Raw genomic sequence first — 12,644 nt, 5'->3', positions numbered from 1 at the left:
AAGAAGGTTGCTGTGCAATCTTAGAAATCTTAGAAGAGTGAGTATATCACAGAGGAACTCAGAAGTGGGAAGGGAGGTCTTGGGACATCTTAAGGTTGCTGGAGGGCCTGGCGTATATATCAATGAGTTTATGAATAGGCCAGTGTTAAGCCTCTGTTACAGTAAAGTGCTTTATTATGCTGCCTTTTATCTGATGATGCCATTATCTTTATTTTTATACAAAATTGAAAATAAAATGTAAACTTAGTCTTTCCATTGAAGCTTTATGCTCAGGGTTTCTGGGAGACAGATGACATCTGCTTAGAATATCACTGAAGTCTTAGTCATGGTATTTACATTTTGAAATCTTGCAGATTAATAATGTGAGAAATATATTTTTGATGCTTTGATTCCAAGAATGGAGGAAGTGGGACTGATATTAGTGAAATAGAAACATAACTGCATTAAGTATGGATAGAAAGGATAGAAAAACAATCATTTTTTTCTAAAAACCTATACCATATCAATAAATAGTAAGTACTAGTTTATATTAGACAAAACAGCTTATTCTTCAGTATATGCTATTTAATAGGCTTTTAACACTGAACGTTTTTCTGTCTATGCAAAAAAATTACTTAACAGCCATTCTATCAAGTCGTACAATTTGAATTTTAAAAATGTATTTTTGTTTTCAGCATCTTCCAACTTCAGAAAAAGCCAGGTACAAAAATGACACCACTAATACCATAGTGTGTATTAAGAATTTTAGATTACTTTTATATTATTACATTGTAGCATAACAACTACCCTGTGAAGTAGATAAGATCAGAGTTATTAGCTGTTTATTATTATTATTATTTTAGACGGAGTCTCACTCTGTCATCCAGTCTAGAGTGCAGTGGCGTGATTTCAGCTCACTGCAACCTCTGCCTCCTAGGTTCAAGCGATTCTGTCTCAGCCTCCTGAGTAGCTGGAATTACAGATGTGCACCAGCACACCCAGCTAATTTTTGTATTTTTAGTAGAAAAAGGGTTTCACCATATCGGCCAGCTGGTATCGAACTCCTGACCTCAAGTTATCTGCCCACCTCAGCCTCCCGAAATACTGGGACTACAGGTGTGAGCCACTGTGCCCAGCCTAGCCCTGTTTAAATAATGAGGAAATTGAGATGTAAAGAGCTGAGTCAAATTAAAACAAGGGACCATGTAATGAGGTGGAAAGTGCAGGGAACAAACCTATCTGAGTTCAAATTTAGTCCCGCTGTCACTCCAAGATTTAAAATGCTTAGTGGCTTGGTGAAGTGGCAAGAGTGATGTATGGTATATGATTCTCTGTTGGACAGGATTATTGCATGAAAGATTTCTGCTCAGCATAGTCATATACTCTTCTTGCCCACAGACCATACTTAGCCTTGTCTTCTACAATGCCTACTCTAACAGTTATGTTCCTGGAGAGCAGAAGAAGGCTGCAAATGCCCCTCACTGGGTAATAGTTTTAGTTCAGGGGGTCCAAGCAGAGTTTGGTCTCTAGTCTAAGCAGAAATATATTTCCAATCTTTAGTACAAGCCTTCATTTCATCTCCCAGAAAAGAAGTCTCAAAGCCATTCCCTAATTCTCCTTCTCTCTCACCGATACATCTAATTAGTCACCAAGACATTCTCTTTTACCTCTGTAATACCTCTAATGGGGCTCCTGTACCATATATTTCTGTTGCTGCTGTCTTAAGGTATAATGCCTTTTGCCTAGAATATTGCAAAAACAATTCACCTCTCCTTTATTATCCATATTGGTGATTGCTTCCCATCCCCCAAATATCTGGCATTTTCTTCCTATCCCCCAAATAACTGACATTTTTTTCCTGCTTAACCCTTAAATGACTCCTTAATCTCTAGAGGAAAAGGTACAAGTGAAGTCTGTCACATTCTAGCCCCACTTTGCCCCATTGCAAGCAGCTCTTGCCATTTCCCACCAGACATTCTTCACTCCATTTACTATGAATTTCTTCATAATCACCAAAGCGAGCATGGATCTTCCATCTGTGCCTTGTCTAATAAATAAACATATTTAAAGACCAAGCTTCAGTGTTACCTTCTCTGTAAAACATTTTTTAATCCTTTAGCTGTTCCATTGATATCTTGTTTAATTATGTTATTTGTAATAATCTCTACAGATTTCCTTCTCTAAAGTCTGAACTTTTTGAATATCTTTGATTCGTGTCTTTTAGAATAAGCTTGGCCTTTATTGGCAAATGTCATTTGGAACATGCAAAGGAAAATAAAAGAACCTAGAAGCTTAAAAAGTGGCCTCAATATAAAGAACAAGGCCATGGAAACAAATTCCATCACACTTGTGAAGGCCAGAATCACCCTGCTTAAAGAACTGAGTGAAATTCTTCAGTTTTTCTGTGCTGAAAAAGCCACTTAAAAATTTGAAACTGTTAAATGCATATGTAGAATTTATTTCTCTTGACATGCAGTGCACCCCATTTAAAAAATGGAATAGATATTACAGCTCAGTTTTTAAATTTTTATTTAATTCCATATAAATGAAAGTACATATGAATGCTATTAGTTGAATAGTTATTTGGGCATAGACAAAATAATGACAATTGTTCTTATTTTGGACAAAAAGATGTTTTAAAGTGGACAGCATATATATTATTTTGTTAAGTACATTTGGGCACTTCTTAAAATGATGGGTGAATTTAGGAATAAATTATTTTTTGAGAAACTATTCCCAAAAGAAACCAATGTGGAACAGTATTCATATGAGTTTATTTTTGTGATAAAGTAAAAGGACATTTATACCTTTTTAAAGACTGAGTCATAATTAAGATTATACCTTAAACTTGAGTATTTGAAAGACCTTGGTTACACTGTTTACTGTTTACTGTTCAGAATTAAATTATACCAAATTTGAATGCACAACATCTAGAAATTACAAACGCTCGTGTGCTAATATTAGAAGCAAACCAACCATCTGCACAACTGACTAGGTGCCATAAGGCATGATTTCTAACTTTGGATATGGCTCATTAAATAAGTGCTCAAATGCTAACACATACTGTTTCACATTCTCTTGAACTGGCAGTGAAGTAGATACTGAAATAGACATTGAAAGATAACCTTTTAGGAGTAAAACCAACATCTAAATGTTGAGGATTTGTTTTTATTTTTCTCTTTTAAGTTCAGAACGAAAGTTTCCACAGATTCCACCATCTCTAAAATTTTGACATGTAAACTGAAACTGATGTAAGGCAGGACTAGGATCTTAGGACTAGTTCTCCCTTGTGCAGTCCGTAACATTTGACCGTGATCTTTCTAAGGTGACCAACTTTGATGCCTGAGAAAAAAGAAAAATATGCAAACATTTAAAAATATAGGACAATGAAACAGTTGAGTGGGAGATTTCTAGGGAATTTCTGATCTAGTTTAATATGTTTGTGTTCTTTTAAAATGTTGATAAAGCTGTGTAGAGAAGTTTGATAGCACAGTCACAAGAGACAATAATAAAGTATCTTCCAACATGATCCTTATAGAATAGGGTACTGCATGTCTAATTTTTAAAACTTATCCTGAATTTCAATAGATTCAGTAGTCTTCTCTTGAGACTAATATATACAACAAGGTATTAGGAACTCATGATTTAAAGTACAAAATCAAACAGCTTACTTGAAATCTAGATGTTCAATGAGCACATATCCATCTATAGAAAGAAAAATCACCGTTAATTTGAAAGTTACAGAGAAAATGCTTTAAGATTTTTTTAAAAACAATGAAATGTTATGAAAAATAAGCAAATAAACTTACATTTGCCTTTGGAATTACGACATATCACTAGATTTTGTTCGGTGGTATCAATGACTTCCAGTTCTTCTCCAGGACTTATTGGCAAATCAAATATTCCATTTCTTGAATTCTTGGAACAGGCCACTGCTGTGTTGATGACAATAATCTCTTTATTGTACTGAAATGAGAAATTACTAATCAGACCATTCTTGCATAGTTATTTTTCATAACAAAACTAATGGAGGATATAATATAGTAACCTCAAAATAAACTCCAGATACTATTGACTAGTTAAATAACACATATGGGAATAGAAAATAGGAAGGTATACAGTTAAAGGAAAGTCATTTAAGAAAATAATAGTAAAATGGTGCAATCTCACATTTGTTTGGTATGATTATATTTTCAAAGTATTTTCACAACCATTATTTTTTTTCTCTCAAATCTTTTTTTTTAATTATTATTTTTAGTTACGGGGTACATGTGCAGGATGTGCAGGTTTGTTACATAGGTAAATGTGTGCCATAGTGGTTTACTGCACCTATCAACTCATCACCTAGGTATTAAGCCCAGTATGCATTAACCATCCTTTCTAATACTCTCCCTCCCCATACCCTATCCCCAGACAGACCCCAGTGTGTGCACAACCATTACTTAATTGTACTAGAATGAGCCCTGCTGGATGAGGTTGTAACGTAGGTATGAATTAAGCACCATGGATGGTAGTTAACTGTTCCATTACTAAAACTTCTGTGTAGTGCCTTAAAGTTTATAATATTCTTACATACCTATCATTTCTAGATGATACTCTTTCCATGCTTTTTCTCTGTGTGAGCTTATGTATTCTTATATATAGCTATACTACATGTTATTTTAAAGTAGTGGGAATTGGCTGTACCCAGTTGGGGGCAATTCCCATTCTCCTTTTGTATTCACGGGCAGGCAGGCATTTTGTTAAAAACTCCTGAGAAATTCAAGTCCTGACCTTGGGAATCTTTTCCTGACATACTGACCTATACATCTGCAGCACATCACCTTCTAATGCACTGAAATCTGTTGACCACAAACAGATAGTTCCAGAATACATAGCTTAGATTACAGGTACCTACTTCTCCAAATTAGTGTGACCAAATATCTCCTTTTGCCCAGGATATTGTCTGTTTATAACTAATATGTCTATCTATAACTATTTTTTGTTATGATTAAGAGTTCCTCCTCCCACTCTTAGAAGTGTCCTGTGTTTGGATGATAAATTACAAGATCAACCTATAACAAATGAGATCAGATCTACAAGATAGATTTTTTCCTTTACTTAACAAAACAATCGCTTCCTTACTGGCTTTTTTATCCTTTACAGGCCATTGCTCACTGTGAATTCATAGTGATTTCTTAAAATACAGATCTAATTAGGTCACCTTTCTATTTATAAAGTTCTAAAAACTCCTTATTGCTTTCAGGATGAGATCCACACTGCTTAGCTTGACATTCGGGCTCCTTTGTATACTGCCATTCTCCATCCCTCTATCTTTGTCTTCTTTACTGAAGCTGCATCAAGCTACATGACAATCCTTGAATACATGCTGTTTACTTGAAATACTCTTCTTTCTCTTAACCACTTCACATGAAAACTGTTATGACTGCCATATATAAAAATTTACTGTCTCTTAACTATACTTGATATCTATTCCTATTATATAATTTAATAAACATACTGTCTTATCAAGTGAAAATAGTAGACAGTCTTATTCATCTTTGTACCCTCAGTGCCTGGCACAAATGAGTTATCCAATGTTTTATGATTTGAGCTGGATAAAAATTATTGAAATGGCCTATCAAGGAAACCCACTACAGGTAATAAGAATGGAATTATACACATATACAGGAAATGGAATATCTTTCCCACATGAAACAATCAAAAACACACGGAGAGGGAAAAAAGGATTGGATGGAACATAAGGGTCTTTTCAACAAGTGATTGCCTCATGGTTGTTTTTCAATTAATCAAATAACATCAGGGTTGTAGTAGATACTAACATATCACAATTTCTAGATATAGTAACCCCAATCAGCTTTGGTTCAAACAGGAATTATCAGTGATTATGAGAGATTTGTGTATATTCCTATTTTAGTTCAATTTAAAAAATATTTTATGCGTGTTTACAAAATGCTGAGCAACCTTATTCTGCTCTGCACATGGATATAAACATATATAAAATAACCTTTGTCCTCTAGGAGCTCATAGTTTAATATGATGAACATGTAATTCCAATTTTGTTAATGTGTGATAAGCTAGAGATTGCTCAAGTATATAAGTAAACGGAAGAAGAGTAATTTATTTAATTAGAAGATTTGGGTAAGTCTTCCTGGAGAAGAGGAGATCCCTCGACTGGAGCTTGATAAATGAATAAGAGCTAGTCAGATGGAGAAAAGTTCAAAGGTGTACCAGATAGTTGGAATAGACCAAGGAAGCACTTAGAGGGATGAAATAGCAAGACAAAGATAGAGGTGGAGGTTCATTCAAGGGACAGAACTATGAGCAGTTTGTTGCCAAAGCAGAAAGTGCAACGCAAAGAGTGGCAAGAGATAAAGCCAGGAAGATATGCAAAGGTCAGGACATAAAGAGCTTTCTGTGTCATGTTAGGAAGCCTAAACTTTAAACATTTTGCAAGGGGGAATTTTTGAAAAATTTTAGGCTGTATAGTGACTTAGATAAATTTTATGAGGAGGATGCACACTTTGCCTCTCTCAATCCAGTGTCTAGCACATGGAAGGTGCTCAGTATGTTTCATAGTTAATAATCGTCACTTTGACAATATATGAAATCAGGGAAGGTTGAGCTTTAGAATAATGAAAAAATGTTCCATGGACTCTTAATAACAGAATAAGAAGGCAGAGAGCTTCGGATGCTGCGTCATTCATTTGTTCATTTTGTTATTCATTTGCTTGCTTGTTTAGGCATTCATTTACCAAACACTGTCTGTACAGTTTTATGTCAGGCCCTGGGGAACAAACCTGAATGAGACAGGGTTTCTTTCTCAAAAAGCACTCAAGAGATTAATTAGTTCAAGATTCACACACACACACACACACACACACACACAAATGCTTTAATACAACAAATCAGTGTTATAAAAGACATGTGTAAAATAGATATACAAAATGTGCTGAAGGAGTAACAACCTGGACGAGAGAGGGAGGAGTGGGTGACATTTGAACAGAGCCTTCAAGAACAACTTAGTAGTTTTTCCAGGAAGAAGGAATAGCATGTACAGACATAAAAATATAGAAATGTATCAGGAAAAAATAGGAATGAAATGCTGGCTTTTTGTGTCAAAGATAATGTCTGTATCTCAGAGAGGCAAAGGCACAGCATACTTACAGATTTTTTTTTAAATGAAAGCTCCAAGCTGTTAATATTGCTAATTTTTACCTTGAGAAGAGAACGTACCTTAAACCTTTCTCTAAATAGTTTTTCTTCTCTTTTCATTCTGTTCTTTTCTAAGTTTTGCTTCTTGGTTTTGAAGAAACTTCTAGGAGAGAAACTAGCAAGAAATGTGCAGGTAGGGTAAAATGTACTATAATAAAACTCTTAAGTTGCCGAGTCTACAAAGTCACTTCATTTCAGGACAAATTCAGGTATAGATTTTGTGTGCATAATTTTATATAAAATAATACATATGCAAAGTCATGCATCTGTATTTGTGTATATGTACACACACATATGTAGGTTCATAATACAAATACACACACATATTTCCATTAGAGCAAATTGTCAAACAAGTGATCAGGGTAATACCAATTGCTTTTCCCCACGATTAAATATTTTTGATGGCAAGATAATAACGGGATAAAATCACATTGGTTAAACAAATGAAGGTACATAAGAAACTTGTCTGAATGAGACTTAGAGATATAACTTGTTTTTTTTTAATTTTAGGAAATTTACATATGTTCCCATTCACCTTCAGATTATTTAATGGAAACCAGTAAGAATGAGTAAGCAGTTTACTTTGTGTGGTTTTCTAAGTTGTTAAGCCTAATTGGAGATCACAAATCTACATGGTTCAATCGAAGAGCTCTCCAGTTTGCTGAATGTTTTGGAGGATGAATACCATTAAGAAAATAAAGAAAGATGCCACAAAACATGTGCAAGAATTTCAGCACATAAAAGTAAATAACGCTACAGAAGAAACTGATTATACTCTTAGTCCTCCCTCTTGCTCTTCACGTGAGATTTGTTTCTTCTTTTTAGCAGTTTAATGTATTGACAGAAGTAAAAAAGTCAACCAAATCCTGTCAGTTTTATTCCATCAGCTGCCCATCTCCCTACACATTACAATGTCTACTTGGGTCATCTTAGAAAGTGGGTTATCCTTTTCATGCCGTTATACCTGAGATACTGCTATGGTTTGGATATTTGACTCCTCCAAACCTCATGTTGACATTTGAGCCCTAATGTTGGAGGTGGGGCCTAATGGGAGATGTTTGTGTCATGGGGTTTTTTTCCCTCATGAATGGCTAGCTGCTGTCCTCTTGGTAATGAGTGAGTTACCACTGTCATAGTTTCCTGGAGCCTGGCATCTCATTTGTTAAAATGAGCCTGGTACCTCACTTGTCTCTCTTGCTTCCTTTCTAGCCCTGTGATCTCTGCACATTCTCCTTCACCTTCTGCCATGAGTGGAAGCAGCCTGAGGCCTTCACCAGAAGCAGATGCCAATGTCATGCTTGTTGTACAGTCTACAGAACCATGAGCTAAATAAACCTCTTTTATTTATAAATTTCCCAGCCTCCGGTGTTCCTTTATAGCAACACAAATAGGCTAAGACACATACCTTTGCTCAACTTCTCTTTAAACTTACCATTGTCTTTGATTGATAAAAGAATAATAAAAGAGTTGAACTAATATAGAAAACATTTCTTCCTTACTGGTAGAATACGTTATGGTCGAAATCATTTTAAAAAGTTCAAAGAGCACATAGAAATTGATACAGAAATAATTACCCTTACTGTAACATTTTCTAATTTACTTGGTTCAAAATAAAAGTATACTGTTATATCACTCTGTTGCAAAAAAATAAAAATAAAAAGGCACTGGAAAATTGTTTCCTAAGAAGCCTTATTTGTAGTTATCAACATACTAAAAAGCTTTCTGGGGGGCAGATCAAAAATGTTACTAATAGTTCCTCTCTTGGAATTCTGTTTTGTTATGCTGTGCAAATGTATGTAAAAGTATGAAGTTTAAGATAGAAAGTTTCTTTTCTAGTCTGTTAATACATCTTTCCAACCTGAGAAAAATAAATTACATCAAGTCTGAACCTAAAGAAAATAAACGTACGAGAAGGACCATCCAATGCCATCCTCTGAGTCTCAGACACTAATGTCTGGTTTCCTCTGGTGCACCCCAGTAGGACTTTTCTAACAGGTTTCCCAGAGCACACAGACTACACAATGTTCACATCTCAGTGACTATTTAGACAAATATTTCCCCAAGTCATTTGTTAAAAAAGTACCTCATATCCTGCCTCATGTCCTAGCAATTGAGAAGATGGGATCAGAGAGCAGTAAGAAACCACCTGCCTCAGTAAAAACATCCTCTCACAACCGCTTGGGAACTTGAATCACACGAATGCAGGTTAGACCTTGACTCAGTAAAACATTTTAAACTTCTAACACTCATTATAGTCATAACTAGAATTATATTTTAGGGAAATCAGTGTCACTATATGATACCTGGTTTGTTTTTTTCTCAAAGTTACATTTAAGTTCTAATTGGTGTTTTATTTACATGATATCTTATAAGGGGAAGTTCTTACAACCTAAAAGAAGACTAGAAATTTGTCATTGTTTGAAAATGGTTAACTTGAAATCTTTTCTCACTTCCTATCCACCAAAAGCAGGGAGGAGGAGGATGAAGATACATGTGTATGACACTTAATATTTTTATATTCTTTGTCCCTTTTAATCCTCTCAGCTGTACTATGATGTAGATGTTGTCATTTTCATTTTGTAGATGAAAAAGCTGAGAATCAAATTTCATTACTTATCTAAAGCCACACAGCTGGTAAGAGGTATAAATTGCTGCAGATAACCTACAATATAAGTGCCTCTGTGTTCCCACCTTTCTGATTCTTCAGCACCGTTTTTCTCTTTTTTTTCCTTCTGTGTCAGAAACTTGGGTTTCCACATTTTCAGTTTATCTTCATCTCTGAGGAGAAATATATTTTGAGCAAGTAAATTAATACATTCGTGGAACCATCAACACTTCATAGGCAATTATGTTTTACAAAAAATTAAAAAGCCATCTAGAAATATATTTTGATAGTCCATGGAAAGGCCATATAGTAAATATTTTAGGCTTTGCAGCCATATTATCTCTACGGCAACTCTTCAACTCTACTGTTGCAACTTTATACACAGAAACAAGTGGCAGGCCATATTTGGTCCTCCGGCCATAGTTTGCTGACCCGTGATGTGTCATAATCCAAATTTGAAACCAGATGCAAGAGATCAGCCTGCTTATAATCACATTTCATCTCCTTTATAGGCCTCAGGGGTTTTTTTGGTCTCTAAAATGTGAATAATGTAACTGAACTCCATTGTGAAACAAGGCTAAGCCAACTAGCATGTAACATTAGTGATTCCAGGCAAAAGAAGATGCAGGGAAGGGAGAAGGTATTTATTATAGAAGGAACTAGTACTTTTTAGCATCTATGTGTCAGGTCTTATGCTAAGCATCTTACGTATGTTAACTCATTTGGTTTTCAAAGTAAGTATTGCAACAATCCTTTAAACCAATCACTCAAAGTTTTACAAGCGAGGAAACGGATGAGCAGAGAGAATGAAATGGATGGTCATAGTGGTATGACCACTTTGGAAAACAAGTTGGTATTTTCATATGAATTTGCATTCCCTATAATTTGCATTTTTCCCCTTCTAAGTATATCTTCTAGAAAAATTCCTGCACACATTCACAGGAGCCATAAATAAAATAAGAATATCTGTGGCGATATTATTTATAAGGGCCCCAATAGTTACCAACAATTGAATAGATAAATGAATTATGGTATATACATATAATGGAATACTACAGAACATTAAAATGAATGAAAGGAAAAATGAAAGATTATATTTGAATAAAAAAGTTACAGAACTCTGTATACACTGTCTCATTTTCATGATGTTCAAATCCCAAAGGAAATAATATTTGTTTCATATGTTTGTTAAAACTATATTTATTTTGAACAAGGAAATGAAAACACCAAATTTATGAGAACAGTTACCTTGAGGGAAGGGATACATGGTGTGTACAAGGAAAAGAGGCCAAGGTATTGGTTATGTTCTAGTTCTTAAGTCGAATGATGGGTTCAGGGCAATTTGTTTTACCATGTTTTACCATGCTTTACAAATTTTATTTTGTTTTGATTTTTATAAATGATTTTTTAAGAAAAATAATTTATCCAGATTCACTGGTATGCACTTGTAGTTCCAGCTACTTGGGAGGCTGAGGTGAGAGGACTGCTTGAGGCAGGAGGTCAAAGTGCAGTGTGCTATGATCACGCCTGTGAATAACCACACCTGTGAATAACCACTGCATTTCAACCTGGGCAACATAGCAAGACTCCATCTCAAACAAAAGAGAAAAAGAACTTATTATTTACCCTAATTTGATATTTCAGAGTTCTCTTCCATCTTATGCCAAATTACATTTTCTGCTTGTAACACCCCTTTCCTGATCATATACGCCTTATGGTCCAACAGAACTTTCCAAACACGTGTGTTTTCCATTTACAGTTGTCCACTCCCCCCTCTTGCTCCTCCCTTTTCTCTCATCTTCTTTTGCTCCCAGTCTTCACCTGTCAAAATGTTACCTGTCTTTCCTGTTTCAGCTTGGCACAAAGATTTCTGATCACCTAAATAACAGTAATGTCGACCTATTCTGAGCTTCCAGATTATCTTGCACATTTTTATAGCAGGTCCTTCTTTGTTAACTAATTTATCAAATTATGTTTTGGTATCAGACACATGATACAGATATGAAAGTCACAGTCCCTACCTCAAAGAGTTCCCAGTCTAGCAGATAAGAAAATCAAGAAAACAGACCACTACAATTCTGAGAAAAATATCTTGATAAAAAAAAAGGGAGTACCTAACTTAAATAGATAAAGTTAGAGAGGGCTTCTTAGAAAAAGTAAAATCTGAATTCAATTTTAAATAATGAGGGATAAAATAGTCGGCAAAAAACATGGCAAAGTGTGTCACAGGTAGAACTATTCTTTTCTTCTTAAATTATCACCTTCTTGAAGAGGCTTTCCATAACTATCAATACTTTAAAACCCCTACCAGCACACACCCTATATCCACTGTCTTTCAAAATATCCTGTTTCAAAGCAACCAAATTCCAATGTGTAATTATAGACTAATGTTTTCATTTGTTTATTGATTTAGTCTCTCTATGCCCACAGGAATAGGAATTATATATCTTTTGTTCACTGCTTTATACCCAACACCTAGCACAGTGCCTGGCACAAAGGACATGTTCAATAAATATTTGTTGAATGAATTGATGAAGTTGGAACAAATGTGAAGGTTTGGAAATGCTAGACAGCATATCTGGTCTAAGGAACTCCAAGTAGTACAGTATGGATGGAACACAGGAATAGTGGGTAAGCAGGAATAACAGGTGAGGCTAAGAGGTTGCCAGGGACTGGATTATGAATAAATTTTATGTTTTCCTAAGCAGTTTTGACTTCATTCTGAAAGTGATGGGTAACCACTAAACAGTTTTCAGCTGTTGGGTGGCAGGTGGTCACATTAGCACTTAAGAAAGTCTGGAGAATAAACAGAAATGGAGGTAAGATGGCCATTCAGGGAGTTGTA

General features: G+C 35.1%; 1 protein-coding gene across 29 annotated transcripts in view; it reads right to left on the bottom strand.

Annotated features, from left to right (window-relative positions):
- Positions 1-2,491: 2,491 nt before the first annotated feature.
- The window catches only part of FYB2 (FYN binding protein 2), a 98,779-nt gene continuing 88,626 nt past the window's right edge, over positions 2,492-12,644 (bottom strand). For 22 of the 29 annotated variants that reach the window (XM_065521852.2, XM_065521853.2, XM_065521856.2 and 19 more), the window contains 5 exons: positions 9,886-9,972; positions 7,216-7,309; positions 3,789-3,945; positions 3,651-3,684; positions 2,492-3,321 (listed from right to left, as the gene is read on the bottom strand). In XM_065521852.2, the coding sequence (XP_065377924.1) occupies positions 3,300-3,321; positions 3,651-3,684; positions 3,789-3,945; positions 7,216-7,309; positions 9,886-9,972 (394 nt within the window). In that variant the 3' untranslated portion in view covers positions 2,492-3,299. The remainder of the gene's footprint in view (positions 3,322-3,650; positions 3,685-3,788; positions 3,946-7,215; positions 7,310-9,885; positions 9,973-12,644) is intronic. The other 7 variants (XR_010578248.2, XR_010578249.2, XR_012419708.1 and 4 more) reach the window with 1 other exon arrangement.

This window comes from Macaca fascicularis, chromosome 1 (assembly GCF_037993035.2).
Source record: "Macaca fascicularis isolate 582-1 chromosome 1, T2T-MFA8v1.1".
NCBI lineage: Eukaryota > Metazoa > Chordata > Mammalia > Primates > Cercopithecidae > Macaca > Macaca fascicularis.
The sequence above is the reverse complement of the archived record's forward strand: the minus strand, read 5'-3'. Positions and strand labels throughout refer to the sequence as shown.